Source organism: Mobula birostris, chromosome 6 (assembly GCF_030028105.1).
Source record: "Mobula birostris isolate sMobBir1 chromosome 6, sMobBir1.hap1, whole genome shotgun sequence".
NCBI classification, from domain to species: domain Eukaryota; kingdom Metazoa; phylum Chordata; class Chondrichthyes; order Myliobatiformes; family Myliobatidae; genus Mobula; species Mobula birostris.
The window spans coordinates 174317438-174336622 of NC_092375.1; the positions used below are offsets into that span (position 1 = coordinate 174317438).

Genomic DNA, 19185 nt, shown 5'->3' on the forward strand with positions numbered 1-19185 from the left:
CTGATCTAGGCCAACAATTACGTGTCGGGTGTCACCTAATTAATTAGCATGTTTATTTTGGCTTTTTTCTTAAAGATGTGCTGTGTGCCTCCCGGCTACCGCTGCATTCTCCGCGAATCGGTATCGTCCGTGACCTGGGGGTTGGGGTGGTGGAACCCTGGGGTGTCATCTCGTCTTCTGTTTCCATTAGGGCAGGCAGCTCATCTTCTCCTATGACTGCCCACCTCGATGTCGAAGTTCGAGGTTCTTCGTCTGCTGTGGCTGATGTGGAAGGCTTGCTTGACTGCTGAGCCTCGCGCATTTTTCTATCATACAGTTCTTTGTAAGCACTCAAACCATCCTGCAAATATCCCCTAAACCTACGTACCCTTTCAAAATTAAAGTCGTACTTTATCATTGCAGCGAAAATCTCACGCAGTTGCTTCACGTTCATTTCGCTACTGAATTCAGTTTCGATCGTTATCCTTTCTTCTTCCAATTGCATCAGCTCTTCATCTATCAGTTCTTGGTCATGGGATGCCAAAACCTCTTCAGCATCATCTTTGTCAGCTTCCACAAGCCAAACTCACTTAGCCCTTGCTTTGGTCACCACGATCAAAACGCTTAATTATGTCTAGTTTTATGCTAAGTGTAACACCCTTACGAGCTCTTTCAGGCTTTTCCAATACCTCAGAACTCACCTTGCAAACGGCTGCTCACAAGCACGTGTTAAAGCAATGCCGTTCCAAATCCGGGGGAGAGCGGCTGCTCGGGGCACGCGCTGCCTTTTATCGCACGCTGATTTTCTTCGTAACAGTGAAAACACCTTCTGAAAGTGAAAACAGGGAACTAATGTAGGTCTTTCGTAACAGTGAGGTTTCGTAAAGCGAACGTTTGAAAAGCGGGGGACACCTGTACTTAAAACCTTTAATTTTGACAGAGATCCAGGAGGCCAAATAAAACTGTTGTTTTAATAATTATTATTTTTAATAATGATCATTTCCATAGGAGTTGATCCCAAACTTCTTCTCCTAAGGGCACAAAATCACCAGAGTATTAACCCTGTTCATACAATACTTTCATCCATTGATGAGGTGCATGTGGGATCAGGGTAATTTTCTGGCATGATCTGATAATTGACTAACAGGCATAAAGTAGAGAATAGGAATAAATGGATATTTTTGGGGTTTGGAATTTGTGACCATTGGGTGCCAAGACCTAGGCTATTCACAGCCTCTGTCAGCAACTTGAATAAAGTGACAAATGTTATTTATCGAAGCTTGTTGAGGGTATAAACCTGTGTGTCATTGATGGTTATAAAGAGGGCGCAGAGAATTTCCAGGTGTATAAATAGATAAAGAGGGTGAACAAGGCCATGGTAGATAAAATATAAGGAGGAAAAATATCAGGTCTTCAACTTCAGTAGGAAAAATAAGTAAAGAGTTTTTAATTGGTGAGAAGTTGAAAAGTCTCGGTGTCAGAGGAGCTTGGCTGCCATTTTACATGGATCACTGAAAGTTAACTTTCAGATAAAGCAGCCATGGAGAAGGCTGCTGTTCACACTGCTGTTCATGCTGTTTACACTGCTGTTCACGCTGTTCACACTGCTCATGCTGCTGTTCATGCTGTTTACACTGCTGTTCACGCTGTTCACACTGTTCACACTGCTGTTCACGCTGCTGTTCATGCTGTTTACACCGCTGTTCACGCTGCTGTTCACGCTGTTTACACTGCTGTTCACGCTGTTTACACTGCTGTTCATGCTGTTCATGCTGTTCACACTGTTTACACTGCTGTTTACACTGCTGTTCACGCTGTTTACACTGCTGTTCACGCTGTTTACACTGCTGTTCACGCTGTTCATGCTATTTACACCGCTGTTCACGCTGTTCACGCTGTTTACACTGCTGTTCACGCTGTTAACGCTGTTCACGCTGTTTACACTGCTGTTTACACTGCTGTTCACGCTGTTGTTCACGCTGTTTACGCTGTTCACACTGCTGTTCACGCTGTTTACACTGCTGTTCACGCTGTTAACGCTGTTCACGCTGTTTACACTGCTGTTTACACTGCTGTTCACGCTGTTAACGCTGTTCATGCTGTTTACACTGCTGTTCACACTGCTGTTCACGCTGTTGTTCACGCTGTTTACGCTGTTCACACTGCTGTTCACGCTGTTTACACTGCTGTTCACGCTGTTAACACTGTTCACACTGTTTACACTGCTGTTCACACTGCTGTTCACGCTGTTGTTCACGCTGTTTACGCTGTTCACACTGCTGTTCACGCTGTTCACACTGCTGTTCACGCTGTTTACACTGCTGTTCACGCTGTTAACGCTGTTCACACTGTTTACACTGCTGTTCACACTGCTGTTCACGCTGTTGTTCACGCTGTTTACGCTGTTCACACTGCTGTTCACGCTGTTTACACTGCTGTTCACGCTGTTCATGCTATTTACACTGCTGTTCACGCTGTTCACGCTGTTTACACTGCTGTTCACGCTGTTAACGCTGTTCACGCTGTTTACACTGCTGTTCACACTGCTGTTCACGCTGTTGTTCACGCTGTTTACGCTGTTCACACTGCTGTTCACGCTGTTTACACTGCTGTTCACGCTGTTAACGCTGTTCACGCTGTTTACACTGCTGTTCACACTGCTGTTCACGCTGTTGTTCACGCTGTTTACGCTGTTCACACTGCTGTTCACGCTGTTTACACTGCTGTTCACGCTGTTGACGCATGAACGTGTCTCAGGATTCAGCTGAAACCGTGTCATCAAGGTCGTGGTTTGAAACAACAGTGGTCGGAGTACAGAGAGGAAGTGGAGCAGCTGGTGGACTGGTGTGAGAGCACCAACCCAAGTGTGAATGTGGAGAAGACCAAGGAACGATTGTAGACTTTAGGAAGATGCAGATGATCCATCCCCCTCTGCGCATTCGTGACTCCTTTGTAGAGAGAGTTAAGTGCACCAAGTTCCTGGGAGTTCTCATCACGGATAACCTCACTGGTCCCTCAATATCACCTCGCTGAATAAGAAAGCACAACAGCGCCTCCACTTCCTAAGGAGATTGAAGCAAACAAGGCATCCCCACCCCCACCTTAACTGAATTTTACACGGGCACCGTTGAAAGCGTCCTGACAAGATGCATCTCCATTTGGTATGGGAGCAGCCAAACGTCAGACTGGAAGCCCCTACAAAAGACTGTGAGAATGGCTGAGAGGACCGTAGGTGTCTCCCTGCCATCCACCAGGAGCACTAAAAACACAGGGCCCTCAGTACTACCATAGACCCACCTATCCATCCAGCATCCTCTTTGACTTCCTACCATCAGGCAGAAAGCTCCAATGCACAAAGACAAGAATGGTCAAGTCGGGAAACGTTTTCTTCCTCAAGCTTTTAGGCTTCTGAACTCCTTGCCGCATTGAAGTGATCACTAGTTAATTTGTTCTGTGCCCAACAATATTTAACTTGCGCGCTTTACTTTGTTTATTTATGCATAATTCATCCGCAGGTTTTTATTCTTTCTGAAGTGACTGTATGTCATGTGATTGTTATGTGCATTATTGTGCTTTACACCCTGCTCCGGAGAAACATTATCTCAATTGGCAGTATACATATATATATTTAGTTAAATGGCACTAAACTTGACTTAACTTGCTATATTGATTTTTGTTACAGTAGGGTTTGAGTACCAGAGCAAAGATGTCATATCACAATTATATAGATCCCGCTGAGATTGAACCTGGAAAATTGTGCACAGGTCTGCGGTACCCACCGAAGGAGAGGTGTAACTGAGAATGAGGGGGCGCAACAAATCCTGAAACAGTGGATTTGTATAAGAAGGACAGATGAAGCAGACTATTCCTATTATGTACTGAGTTTAGAAGAATGAGAAATAAAACATGCAAATTTCCTGCAGGATACAAACAGGAATGATGTGTCCCTTGACTGGGGTATCACAGGCCAATAAAGGGCCAGGCATTTAAGACAGAGATAAGACATTTCTTTGTACAGATGATAGTGAATGTTTGGGACATTCATTTCAAGGGAGTTGTGGAGCCTCCGAGTATATAGATTTTAGGATGTTAAGGGATCAGAGAAAGTGAGCTGTGGGTGAAAGATCAGCAACTGAATCAAACCGCACTGGGAGTATTGTGAGCAATTTTGGGCCCCTTATCTAAGAAAAGATGTACTGGCATGGGAAAGGGTCCAGAGGATATTTGCGAGAATGATTCCGGGAATGAAAGGGTTAATGTATGAGGAGCATTTGATAGCTCTGGGCCTGTACTCTCTGGAGTTTAGAAGAATGAATCTTAAAAACCCATTAGCTTGTAGTAGATGCATCTTCCCACAGAAGTTGTGAGTAGGAATTTCTCATCAATGAATTCTTCTTAAATTTACAGAAAACAGGTCATGCAGTCCGAGCAATTGGCCGACTCTCCTCGATGGCAATGCTTGCTGGCCTAAGTGGAAAGAAATCTTCACTGGGAAATGTACCCACCAGTCCTACAGCTTCAGAGGAAAAGCCAGAAGCTGAAGGTAATAAAATATTGGCTTTAAGACAATATTCTTTATGGTTTAACCATGTTTCCATTCTGAGCAAAGATAAGTAACAGTTTAACACCTTGAGAGTCGTCTCCTAACAGGCAGCCACAAAACAAAGAAACCCAAAAGAACCCGATTAAAATAAGAGGACCATCGAACATCTAATGTGCAAAGGAAAAAAAAAACAAATCATGCAAGCAATAAATGCAAGCAAATAGTATTCTGAACTGAAGTCCACAGAGACAGTCCCTTAATCCACGTAGACCCTTAGTTCAGCGCAGAGCGGGGCAGTGAGCTGAACCAGCCCGTCCCTTGCCTCAGGCCCCAAAACCCTGACCTTTTCAATTAGGCCCGACACTTAAATTGTCCAGACATGGGGTTCAGTTGCTCTGATACACTCCGGGGCGTGGACCTTGCCGCTTCGATTTGGCCTGTACCCGACCTTTCCGATTCAACTTAGTGTGTAAATCATCTAAACTTTGGGTTCAGTTGCTTTGCTACAACATCTAGCCAGTAACCAGCTGAGCAATAAGCCTTTGGTAAACACATAAAACATGGTAGTGTAGCGGTAGTGACAGCACCTGTGGTTCAATTACCTCCGCTCCCTGTAAGGGGAGTGTACGTTCTCCCCGTGCCTGCGTGGGTTTCCTCCCGTATTACAGAGACATAGTAGTTAATAGGTTAATTGGTCAAATGAGTGTAATTGGGCAAAGGGCGCGTGGGCTAGAAGGGCCTGTTACTTTATATAAGTATAAAATAAATAAAAACTGGAAGTTCACATTAATTAACACAACGGATCTGATAATGCAAGGATGTTGCTAATGAGTAGAAGGAAGTAATATTATCACCCAGCCAGTACTTGAAGTGTGCATAGACCGTGTGGCATTCTGGAGTTCCGGACCATTGGGAGTGGGATAAATCAGTAAACTATAAAGTGGTCAGTCCACTCCTAGAATGTAGCTAAGAAGTGAATAAATATAAGACATTTCTTCCAACCTAAATATTACATTTTAAATCTAAGATATTTTAAGAGAAAATTGTCCAAAAACAAATCCCAAAATAATCCAGTTTGGCAGAGAGTAGATGGGCCGAAGGACCTGCACCTGTGTTGTCATGCTCTATCGCTCTATGACTCTAATCAGGCACTTGTAAGTTTATTACCAATGTAACCCTAACCCTAACCCTAACCCTAACCCTAACCCTAACCCTGAGATTCATTTACTTGTGGGCATCCTCAAAAAATCCAACAACCATAATAGAATCAATGAAAGACTGCACCCAACAGGGTGGATGACCAGTTTACAAAAGACAACAAATTGTGCAAACTCAAAAATAAATAAATAGTTAAATAAGCAAGCAATAAGTACTGCAAGCATGAGATGAAGAGTCCTTGAAAGTGAGTCCTGAGGTTGTGAGAACAAGTCAGTAATGGGTCAAGTGAAATTATCCCCTCTGATTCAAGAGCCTGAAGGTTGGGGGGTATTAACTGTTCCCGAACCTGGTGGTGTGAGTCTTAAGGCTCCTGCAGCTTTTTCCTGATGGCAGCAGCAAGAAGAGAGCATGACCTGGGTGGTGGGGATCCCTGATGAATGGATGCTGCTTTCATGCAACAACAGTCCGGTTAGAGATGTGGAGAGCTTCACCCGTGATGGACTGGGCATGTTGGGATTTTATTAGTGGTAGACTATCATACTTACAGGACTATTAACACAACAACAGACTTTTATTTCAGGTGGGACCCTTCATCAGAGCATTGGGGGGAGAAAAATCATTTAATAGGCAGCCCCAAGGGTTCTCTTCCTGAGAACTGTTTGTAAGATGGATTTTTTTGAGAGTCCAGAAATAAACACAAATAGTTGTGGTCCAGTGAGATGGGGAGAGAAGGCACAAGGAAACTGTCATCCCCACCCAGCCAAAGATGCCTTCAGCCCTGCAGCAGGCAACAAATCCATCTGCTTCCTATCCCTCAGTTTCCCAAACACTCGTAACACAGGGAGGGTCTGCAGTCAAAATTATACAGTTAACTCCAATAATACTAATGATTCCCAATTCCTTACTGCTTCCCCTCTCCCAGTTGCTCCACCTGTCAATTATCCACCTCAGTACCTGGTCCCACCTATTCTCTTCCAGCCCCTGCCTCACCTCTCCCTCTTACCTCTTTATAATAGCTATTTGCCGTCTACACTCTCAGTCCTGATGCAGTATCAACCATGCCTTTTCCTGTCCCACTGAGGTTTGTGTTTTGCTCCAATCCCTGCATCTGTGCGGTCTCTTCGACCACATTTTTTTTTCAATGTTATTTTATATATACAGCGTGGCAGTGTAAGAAAGAAGTTTCCAATGAACCTAACCAGTTTTAATGAAGCGGGAAAAATACAAGCTCTCTGGACCCCATCTCTAGCCACAAACCTATCCGCATTCTTAGGTCCCAATCCCAGTTCCAGCCACACACCCAAACCACAATCTGCACTCCAACCTTAGTTGTACTCTGGATGTGGGGGTCACATTCCAGACCAATAAATGAGTTAGATGTCCGATTATTGTATATTTGTAATTTTGACTGACAATGCTTTTATTTTAATGATCTGGCAAAGTCTCCCGCTTGAAATCTGAACCTTAATCTCCTTTCCACGTATTCACTGGCCTATTGCGCATTTTAGCCAGGCTGTGTTTGATTCTGAAATGTCTGTGCTCTAACCTTTCAATTTTCTCAGTAGGTTTCAGGTAATTGTTGTAGAATCCAAATTTTCTAAATAAGCAACAATGTTAATGTTGAGTAAAAATGATGCTGCTATTTTGTTCAAGCAATGTGACATGCGAACCCATTATTTGAAGAGATTAAGGAGTTGTGTATGTTTTCTGTTAAGGTTTGAGGAATTAGAAGGCAGGCCAACAATTCCAACGTTCATAACAAAGTTCAGTACAATTCCACCATGCATTAATATACAGAAAGCTGTTAAAACACCATCTCTGGAGGCTGTTAAAGGTTCACTCTTAGCATAATGCAAGACAGACCACAGATGTTGCTCTTGGTTAATGAGTCCTCAGATTTCCTTTGCCTTTCACTTTGACCAGCAGATGACGAAACTTGAATTTGTCTGGTCCATACGATAGCATTATCATCTTGTGTGCTGAAATGGCCCCTTCTCTCTCTCTAATATTATATATTTAATTTAAAACTTGTTGGCACCTTTACATACTTTGCCATTATTTTATTGATAAAAAAGTGTAATTATATAGAAACCATAGAAAAACTACAGCATAGAAACAGGCCTTTTGGCCCTTCTTGGCTGTGCCGAACCATTTTCTGCCTAGTCCCACTGACCTGCACACGGACCATATCCCTCCATACACCTCCCATCCATGTATCTGTCCAATTTATTCTTAAATGTTAAAAAAAGAACCCGCATTTACCACCTCGTCCGGCAGCTCATTCCATACTCCCACCACTCCCTGTGTGAAGAAGCCCCCACTAATGTTCCCTTTAAACTTTTCCCCCCTCACCCTTAACCCATGTCCTCTGGTTTTTTTCCTCACCTTGCCTCAGTGGAAAAAGCCTGCTTGCATTCACTCTATCTATACCCATCATAATTTTATATACCTCTATCAAATCTCCCCTCATTCTTCTATACTCCAGGGAATAAAGTCCTAACCTATTCAACCTTTCTCTGTAACTGAGTTTCTCAAGTCCCGGCAACATCCTTGTAAACCTTCTCTGCACTCTTTCAACCTTATTAATATCCTTCCTGTAATTTGGTGACCAAAACTGAACACAATACTCGAGATTCAGCCTCACCAATGCCTTGTACAACCTCATCATAACGTTCCAGCTCTTACACTCAATACTTTGATTAATAAAGGCCAATGTACCAAAAGCTCTCTTTACGACCCTATCTACCTGTGACACCACTTTTAGGGAATTTTGTATCTGTATTCCCAGATCCCTCTGTTCTACTGTACTCCTCAGTGCCTTACCATTTACCCTGTATGTTCTACCTTGGTTTGTCCTTCCAAAGTGCAATAGCTCACACTTGTCTGTATTAAACTCCATTTGCCATTTTTCAGCCCATTTTTCCAGCTGGTCCAAGTCCCTCTGCAGGCTCTGAAAACCTTCCTCACTGTCCACTACCCCTCCAATCTTTGTATCATCAGCAAATTTGCTGATCCAATTTACCACATTATCATCCAGATCATTGATATAGATGACAAATAACAATGGACCCAGCACTGATCCCTGTGGCACACCACTAGTCACAGGCCTCCACTCTGAGAAGCAATTCTCTACTACCACTCTTTGGCTTCTTCCACTGAGCCAATGTCCAATCCAATTTACCACCTCTCCATGTATACCTAGCGACTGAATTTTCCTAACTAACCTCCCATGCGAGACCTTGTCAAAGGCCTTACTGAAGTCCATGTAGACAACATCCACTGCCTTCCCTTCATCCACTTTCCTGGTGACCTCCTCGAAAAACTCCAATAGATTAGTTAAACATGACCTACCACACACAAAGCCATGTTGACTCTCCCTAATAAGTCCCTTCTATCCAAATGCTTGTAGATTCTGTCTCTCAGTACTCCCTCCAATAACTTACCCACTACCGACATCAAACCTACCAGCCTATAATTTCCCGGATTATTTTTCGATCCTTTTTTAAACAACAGAACAACATGAGCCAATCTCCAATCCTCCGGCACCTCACCCGTAGACACCGACACTTTAAATATATCTGTCAGGGCCCCTGCAATTTCAACACTAGTCTGCTTCAAGGTCCGAGGGAATACCCTGTCAGGTCCTGGGGATTTATCCACTTTAATTTGCCTCAAGATAGCAAGCACCTCCTCCTTTTCAATCTGTACAGTTTCCATGATCTCATTACTTGTTTCCCTTAATTCCATAGACTTCACGCCATTTTCCCTAGTAAATACAGACGCAAAAAACCCATTTAAGATCTCCCCCATTTCTTTTGGTTCCGCACATAGCCGACCACTCTGATGTTCAAGAGGACCAATTTTATCCCTTACAATCCTTTTGCTCTTAATATACCTGTAAAAGCTCTTTGGTTTATCCTTCACTTTGACTGCCAAGGCAACCTCATGTCTTCTTTTAGCCCTCCTGATTTCCTTCTTAAGTATTTTCTTGCACTTTTTATACTCGTCAAGCACCTTATTTACTCCCTGTTTCCTATACATGTCATACAACTCTCTCTTCTTCTTTGTCAGAGTTGCAATATCCCTTGAGAACCAAGGTTCCTTATTCCTATTCACTTTGCCTTTGATCCTGACAGGAACATACAAGCTCTGCACTCTCAAAATTTCTCCTTTGAAGGTTTCCCACTTACCGATCACATCCTTGCCAGAGAACAACCTGTCCCAATCCACGCTTTTTAGATCCTTTCTCATTTCTTCAAATTTGGCCTTCTTCCAGTTCAGAACCTCAACCCTCGGACCAGATCTATCCCTGTCCATGATCAAGTTGAAACTAATGGTGTTATGATCACTGGAACCAATATGATTTTAATCCTACCAAATGTGATTCTAAATATGATTTAACAAAAGAGTTTTCATGACATATTAATAAAGAGTACCCAGAGAACTTAGACTGAATTTTTCCCAAATATTAGCAAATAGGAGACACTATAACTAATGTCACACATATCTTGCATTGTAGTTTTAGTCAATTATGATAGAAGTATTACACCCCTCTAATTTGTGCTGCCAGGTTCAGTTGATTTAAGTAGTCACACATCATTTGAAGATGAGCTTCTGTATTGCAACTGTGTCCAGAATCTATCTGTAAGACTATATTGCCACCAAATGGAATTTCAATTTGTGAGCTTCAGAAACTTTCTAATGTTACAAATTTATTATTTCCACTTGATAAAATTTCACTTCCCTGCCAATGGATGAAGGAACAATCTTAGCAGAATCAGTTATAACTTGGCACTGGATCATTTACTGGATCGGTAAATACGGACCAACAATAATAGTTTTGTTTTTATTCAAGTTCTGAAAAAATAATATATACATGCTTCAGTTATTACAACATCTGGCATCTCTATAGAGATAGGTGTCAGGGTTTCACATGGTTACCAAAAATGGAAATTCAGTTTAATTGCTTTTATGTTTCCTTATCTCAGTTCAGGATCCGAATGTGCTTCTTGAAGCAGTTTCTGAAGAACGGCAAAACTTTAAGCCATATTTCTCCAAGACCTTTGAAGACATCGAAGTTATAGAAAGCAGTGCAGCTCGATTTGACTGCAAGATTGAGGGTAAATTCACAGATCCTGATTCAAAGTCAAACTTATTGCACAAGAAAATGTATAGCATAGGTGCCATGAAAAAGTTACTTGCAGCAACGTCACAAACACAAAGCATCTTATAAGCAGCTTTCACAGGAAGAACAAATTAATGATATGTTGTACACAAATTTTACAAGAAAACACAGATTTAAAAAAAAAGTCTGTTTAGTGCGCGGTAGTGTGGGACTTCAGGCTCTGTAACTCCTGCCTGATAACAGCTGTGAAAAGATGACATGGTCACGATAGTCAGGATCTTTGATGATGGATGTTATTACAGTAATCGGGAGGGATGTGTCTGTGATTTACTAGGCAGAGTCAACTTCAGATTCATATGAATAACAGTGATATCAGTAGTTTGCAAGTTTTTTCAGCATAGATTTTCATTGAAAACCACAATATTTTAATTATCCTTGTTAGTGAAGGCATTAATTTTTATTGGATAGACATTTTGGGTCCTCAGGTTCATGCCAAATGTTGAATTGGTTCATATTTGCTTTTGGTTCAATAGTCCAGGTTGTGCAGTGGAATCCCTGACAACACTTCCCTGCATTAGAGCCAGAAAGTTGGCATTTTATTGCCGGTTTTCTCCTCAAGAAGTTTGGCAATAGGGAGGGAAGGTAACGGCATAGACAATGTTCAAAACAAGGAGAAGATCCAAAAGTCAGAAGTGCAAAGGGACTTGGGAGCCCTCCTGCAGGATTCCCTCAAGGTTAACTTGCAAGTTGAGTCAGTGGTGAAGAAAGCAAGTTCAATCTTGTATTCATTTTGAGCTGACTAGAATATAAAAGCAAGAATGTAATACTGGGGCTTTATAAGGTATTGGTCAGACCGCACCTGGAGTATTGTGAGCAGGTTTGGGCCTCTTATCTAAGAAAAGATCTGCTGGCATTGCAGAGGGTCCAGAGGAAGTTTACGAGAATGATTCCAGGAATGAAAGGGTTAACATTTTGAAGGCTCTGAGCCTGTGCTGTCTGGAGTTTAGAAGAATGAGGGCAGATGTCATTGAAACTTATCAAATATTAAATGACCTAGATAAAGTAGATGTGGAGAGGATGTTTCCTATCGTGGGTGAGTCTAGGACCAGAAGCCACAGCCTCAGACCAGAGGGTCATCCATTTAGAACAAAGATGAGGAGGAATTTCTTTAGCCAGGAGGTAGTGAATGTGCGGAATTCATTGCCACAGATGGCTATACAGGGCAAGTCATTGGGTAAACTTAAAACAAAGATTATTAGATTCTTGATTAGTCAGAGAGAGTCAAGGGTTACAGACAAATATCAGGAGAACGGGGTTGAAAGGGATCATAACTCAGCGATGATGGAATGGCAGAACAGGTTCGAAGGGCAGAATGGCCTAATTCTGCTCTTCTGTCTTACGGTCTACGTTGTGGAGTTACTCGTCACTTAAATGGGAAAACTGCTTGAAATCCTATCCTAGATAAAGACCTGGTACTGGGAGATATAACCATTATCTTCAAAGGAGGAAAATAGCTGCAAAGGACTATTGTTTCAGTTCATTTATTACTTCAATTTATTAATACTGTATGTTTTAAGATTATTTAGTGTGTTTGTTTATTTCTTCACTTCAATAAGACTGTTCTGAATTTGAATATTTTTTGAATGTACCTGAATGTAAGAAACATTCAGTATAATATTTCTTATTTCTAAACATTTTAATACTGAGAAAACAGATTGGTCAGGTTTAGCCAGCTGTCAGTGTTATTCTTTTAGTTGTTTTGTGGGTTTCTGTTCCCCCACTATCAGCTGCCCCTACTCCCCGACCCTCCTCCCCCAATTCTCTGCCTGTTGTCATCATGCCAATAATGCACAGAAGTCACAGGTGGTGTAATAGTCTCACAGACTAAACAAGCAGCCTGTTCTTCACAGTTTGCAAGTTTTAAACCTGGTTTCCTTCTGATCATTCGCTGCAGTTAGCATTGTGTTATAACTTAATTAACTTGCCCTATGCATTGTTTCTTGACTTTACACCATGTTGTATCTGTTCACAGTGTCCCTGCTCAGTGCTCACAAGTGTTAAAATGCTCAGCCTCCTCAGGAACACTGCAAAAGGTCCCATCATTTAAAGCTTTCCACTATTCATTTAATCTACCTCAAAAATGTACATTTTTAATTAACGTATTTTTCTGGTAACTGAAAGATTTGATCATCTCCTTTCTATATTAATGAATTTCTTTAAGGAATCTAAAAATAAATATTAAAATTCACAATAATCTTATCTGCGATAATTACACATGCATGAATTTGGTAAAAAAAATAGTTCATTTTGTAAAATCCCTTGGCATTGTGTACACTCCATCAAAACCTTCTGTGAGAAAGTTAAATTCAAAGGTTCAGAACTTCAGAGTAACAGAATCCAAAGTAGCTGAAGTAGATCTTTCCATCCAAAGTATCACTTTCAGAGTCATTATTCAAAGTAAATTTTATTATCAGAGTACATATATGTCACCATATACAACCATAGTATTCATTTTCTTATGGGCATACTCATCAAATCTACAGAAAAATAACAACAACAGGATCAATGAAAGATCTACCAGAGTGCAGAAGACAACAAACTCTGCAAGTGCAAATATAAATAAATAGCAATAAATAATGAGAACTTGAGATAAAGAGTCAATAAAGTGAATCATTGGTTGCAGAAACATTTGGATGATGGACAAGTGAGTGTAGTTATTCCCCTATTATTCAAGAGCCTAATTGTTGAGGGGTAGTAACTGTACCTGAACCTGGTGGTGTGAGTTCTGGGGCTCTTGTACTTTCTAGCTGATGGCTGCAGTGAGAAGAGAGCATGGCCAGGGTGGTGGGGATCTCTGATGGTGGATGCTACTTTCCTGTGACAGCATTTCATGTAGATGTGCTCAATGGTTGGGAGGGTTTTACCCGTGATGTACTGGGCTGAATCCACTACCATTTGAAGGATTTTCTGTTCAAAGGCGTTGGGTTTTCCATACCAGGGTATGATGCAACCGGTCAATATGTTCTCCACTAAACATCTATGGAAGTTTGTCAAAGCTTTAGATGTCATGCCAGATCTCCACAGACTCCTGAGGAAGTAGAGGCACTGCCATGCTTTCTGTGAAATTGCATTCACGTACTGGGTCCAGGACAGGTCCTCTGAACTAGTAACACCCAGGAACTTAAACGCATGTGCGTACTTGTAAAATAAACCTATCACTAACAACTGCTAAGTTAGTTATGCCATGTAACTGGTGTATATGAGCATTGTTCATAATTTGACAACGAAATCTTCTTCACAGGTTATCCTGATCCAGAAGTTATCTGGTATAAGGATGAGCAGCCCATCAAAGAATCTCGTCACTACCAGATTGAATACGATGAAGATGGGAACTGCTCTTTGCTCATTTCCGATGTATCTACACGTGACGATGGCAAATATACCTGCAAGACCATCAACAGCTTAGGAGAGGCTACCTGGACAGCTGAACTCATTGTGGAAATGATAGAGGAAAGCAAGATGAGTAACGCTGAATCAAAGTAGACGGGTTGCTTGAAGAGATATGTTTGTGTCTGATGGTATACTGTTACAACAATTTAAAGGAGCATAAGGGGGTTGATTATGCAAAGTTCTTCCTTAATTCCCAAGACATGGAAGTTGCTTATGGATATATTTATGTATGCACTCTGTGCCAAAGAACCATGGGAGACTATGCAATCGCACCCACAAACATACAGTAAGTTTAGAAATCACGTGCTCACCTAATGACAGATATATCCCAATTTGAATACCACTGCAAACATATTATATACTCGTGGTTCAGTTTCACCCACATTTACCAAATAATGACAATAATCACTTAGGTTTTCGGAGAAATTTGAACCTGGTTTCTAAAATCTGCCAACTTAATTTTTTTTGGGCGCTTTAACTCAGTTCTTTGTGCATCCCCTAGTTGTTTGTACAGATGTTATGAGAAGCCAATTGGTGACTCTTAGTTAATGAATTTCATCCATCTTCTCGATTTGCAGATGTATGAAACTCGCTGCGATCTAAGGATATTTTAAACACAATTTTGTTTACATTACACTGCACCTTTCACGCGTAAGTTTTCACGTTGCTTTTTAAATGTCAATTTAGTTTATGGTTTTTGACAATAAAGTAAATGCTTTTAATGGTTTTGTGGTAAAGACTCAGAAGGGAGCTGAATGCCAGGATTTCTGTTCAGCATTCATTTTGTTATTATGAAACACAAAAATATAGCCCTAGGTTATTACATCATAAAAGAAAAAGGATGCAAACTTCACAGCAAGGGGACTGGTTTATATGTCTTGCTGTTTGAAAATTCAGCGGGAAGTTATTCTAAACACCAGTCCCGCTTGATAAAGCACATTTTGAATAAGAAACTAGAAGACTTCAAAATCAATTTGATTCTTATGAACTGTACATAAAGATAATGCCATACGACATCACAAACTACCTTATGCAAAGTACTCAATAATTGCAAATACAGCTTGAAAGTATGACTCAATCTCAAATGAATCTAGGTCCACAGTAACAATAAATGCTACCTGATGAAGATTTTGGTGGTACCTTAAAAAGGAACTGCTCCCAAATTAAAATGCCTTAACTCTTAGTGTTTCATCCATGGAACCTGCCTAATAATTAGCGCAAGACTAGTAACCCCTGCCCTTCTCCCATCCGGTTCGATATTTTAGTGACAAGTGTATCTCATTTCAATTTTTCCCCATTTTAATTACCTTCTGTATTATTTGGTGTTAGAAGTTTTTATGATCTTTAAAAATTTCATTTTTCACCTCTTGCCAGTATTTTCCTGCACTATTCTTCCTTCTGCTCAATTGTAACTTGCACTGGCCAAATTGGAAAGATATTCCTTTGCATATTCCAAGTATAACAAAATCTATTGGAAAAGTTCGATTTAAAGGCAGATTTCAAACATTACAGAAGCACATATTGCTGAAGTATTTGCCTCGACACCCTGCACTGACTCCATGTACCTGCCTGGATATATCAGAGAGAGATCTCACTATCTGTCTCTTGTGCTCAAGAACACCTGGCCCGTTGCTCATTCTAAGTTAATCTGTCAGCAACATTTGGAGTATAAATAGCTCTTATTAACACAGGGAAGCATACCTCAACAAGATGTTTTCATGATACCTCATCTTTCTCATACATTAGAGAGGTTATCTGCTGCTTCAGGAAGAATGCAGTGCACATGGAGATGTTTGTGAGGGACAGTAAATTAATTTTATTTTCCTGTGGAGAAGAGGACTCACTTGTCGATGTTGGCTCCTTTCCACCGCATAGCAGGTTTTCTTTGACTGCAATGGTCAATAGTTGACAGCTATGAGCTCAATGAGACGTTTCATATCAAATCTTGACCTCCATGTATTGAAAGGAATATTGCTTCCAGTCAGGATGCAAATTCACAACATGAATGCCATTGGAGAAGGCATGAAGAAACTATTATCCTTTCACAGTATGGAAATTGATTGGGCCATGAAGAGAAAGAATTGTTAATAGCTAGATTTTCCACAGAAACATGCCTTTGAACTTCAAAATCAGAGCAAACACTAACCATCCCCACACTCTCCTGTACCTTTGTGAACAATGATTCCAATTTTAAGACAGTGTCATAAAGTTTTCTTTCAACTATTAGCTGCAACTTTTAACGGTGTTGAGTTGTTTAATTTTCCATCTCTAATTGAAGCTGTTAGGGGTTAAGCTTTTCTGGTACAATGTTACATTCAGTTCATATTGCTAAAGAGATTCTTGTTAGAGCAGTCAGTGAGACACATTCTCTCTGCTAGCTGAGGCTAACCTATATCATAGGGCAATTAATTATTTGTACTACCATTAGGAAATTAGCACTGAGGTGTCAACATAAGAGCAACTACACTATAGCCAATGTAAACTTGATCCAAATAGCTTAAGCCTTCCAAGTTTGAAATGATATTGTATCAAGAAGCCACAATTTTTGACCCTGAATTAGATGCAAAGTGTTGGTATTTTAATTTTTTAAATCATATTTATTTGAGATCATACTGTGCATGATACATAGTTTGTGAAATGGAGTAGAAAAATGAATTTTTGCTTGAACAATAGACAGTACAAGTCAAGTGAGTTTTTAGGGTTTTTAAATGTTTTAAATATTAGGTGTGTTGCCTTGGCAATGCCAGTTTTTATTTTGTTTCCATGTATTTATGGTGCAACAAGTAAATTGCTCAATATGGTAACAGATTAATTTACATAATATAAACAAACACCAAATAATATGGATTTGAGTTATCAGTGTGCAGATTATGGTAGGTTAGGTTAGGACTATGATGGACTACTTGGCCACTGTAAATTGCTTGAAGAGTGCACGTGTGATAGAATTCTGGGCCAGGGAGGAGGTAGTTGCAGTTGATAAAGATGTTAGGAGAATTTTAAAAAAGCATTAAATAAGTCAATGGGCAAGCAGCCTTTGTATGGACCAATACCATTAAGCAATGGGTCTATGGACCCCAGATTGAGAACCCCTACTCTACAGCTACATACAAAAGTAAATCTTTATAAAAATACTTTTATAAACCACATTCAGATCCTACAAATTTTAATGCTATCTCTCAATGCTGTAGAATTCTTGTCTTAGCCTTTTCACCATTTCTTAATATTCTATGGTCATTTAAATTTCTATATCATGTTGGACCTGATATGTTTGTGAAGCAATACTTGCAGGACAGATATTAAATTGAATGCTAAATGATAATTTAGAGATTTATAACGTCATTTAAAATATAGTAAGAACACAAAATGCAACGTGGATCACTATTGACCACTGTCTCTGCAAATGGCTTCTCCAAAAACAGTTAGCTTCCATCCATTGAGTTTGAATGTCCTTGCACTAACGCTTTTCATTGCATTTCAGTAGTACACAGCACTTGAACTGAACGCAAACGTCCTAGTTTCTGGCAAGTTCATGAAGGGAAGAAGTTGGAACTCTTTGACTGAATGATATAATACTTAATCATCTAATATCAGATTTATATTTTCTACTCTACTGAAGATGAACACACACACACACAACAGGAGTTTGGCTTTTTAAGAAATGGTATATAACTCACATTTACTGGCCTTTAGTTATGAATTCAAAGAACAAGCTTCATGTTTTTGAAAAATCTAAAAATGCTTATGATAAACAAAATACATTGTTTTACAGTTCACCATGGTTCAATTATATTTTAATTCACATTTTTACAGGTATATTAAAAAAGGAGTTAGATCTAGAGTTCTTAGTGATTAAAGAGTTATTGGAATATGGAGAGAAGGTGGGTACAGGCTATTGAATATGGATTATTAACTACGATCATATTGAACACTGTGGCAGGATCAAAGGGCCGAATAGTCTGTTACTACTTCTAATTTCTAGGTTTGTGTAAATAAAAGCATGCACTTTACAACACATGACAAAAGTGGGTATAATATAGAGAAATATTCGATGATCCACAATCAACTTAACTCTATGCATTTGAGCAATGGTAGGTCCAGGCTGTGTGTCTCTTTGCTTCAGCTAATTTTTAAAATAAATATTTTGGTTTGACTAAAAATCAGTCAGGTTGTGGCAGACCTAACGTTCTCTGTTTTAAAAAGACTGCAATGTATATGGCATTATCTTAAATATTAACAAATCAAAAAGTAGATATCTGTAATGGTAATTTGGAAAGCCTTTATTTCAGATTTGGCTGTAGTTTGCAGTTATTCAGATTATTTCTCCAAACCTTTCACAAATTTTAGCCTTGAACAAATGACCAATTAAATCAAATATTCTATTTTGCTCTCATACAGTTTAATAAATACAGTTATGGATTTAAAGATTTGTGCTATTTTATCACCATAAAATTAATTCAGTCAAGTGCAAATAAGAAATAATTTTAACCATAAACTAAAATTGAAACATAGTTTGAATTTGATAAAATACATTTTACATGATAACCAATGAAGTCGGTATAGACGATGTTACAATGTTTATGATGCTAACGGCTACCAAATGTTTGTAATGTGTAAAGCAGTTATTAAAAAAGTGAACATTACTTTGGTTTTTTATTTATGATTACCTCGAAAACATTGGCACCTTTTGGTCTGTTGCATGTTTCCTCAATTCCCCCATACCTTTGTCAAAATCATGAAAAGCATAAGCAATAGAAACTGGGTTTGGTCTCTCAGTCTCACATCTGCCCTGCACTTAAGAAGATCAAGGCTTCAGCATCATACCCATGAACTCATCCCATATCCCATCATTCCCTTTGTATCTAAAAATATTGAAGATACTCAGTCACTGAGCCTTTGCAACCCTGCTGATCAGAGAATTCAAAAGATTCAC

At 39.9% G+C, this 19185-nt stretch overlaps 1 protein-coding gene across 2 annotated transcripts in view; it reads left to right on the forward strand.

Moving 5' to 3' along the window:
* LOC140199600 (myosin light chain kinase, smooth muscle-like) overlaps positions 1-18895 on the forward strand; it is a 356925-nt gene extending 338030 nt beyond the window's left edge. For both annotated transcript variants that reach the window (XM_072261938.1, XM_072261940.1), the window contains exons 30-32: positions 4387-4522; positions 10669-10800; positions 14107-18895. In XM_072261938.1, the coding sequence (XP_072118039.1) occupies positions 4387-4522; positions 10669-10800; positions 14107-14348 (510 nt within the window). In that variant the 3' untranslated portion in view covers positions 14349-18895. The remainder of the gene's footprint in view (positions 1-4386; positions 4523-10668; positions 10801-14106) is intronic.
* The last annotated feature ends 290 nt before the right edge of the window (positions 18896-19185 follow it).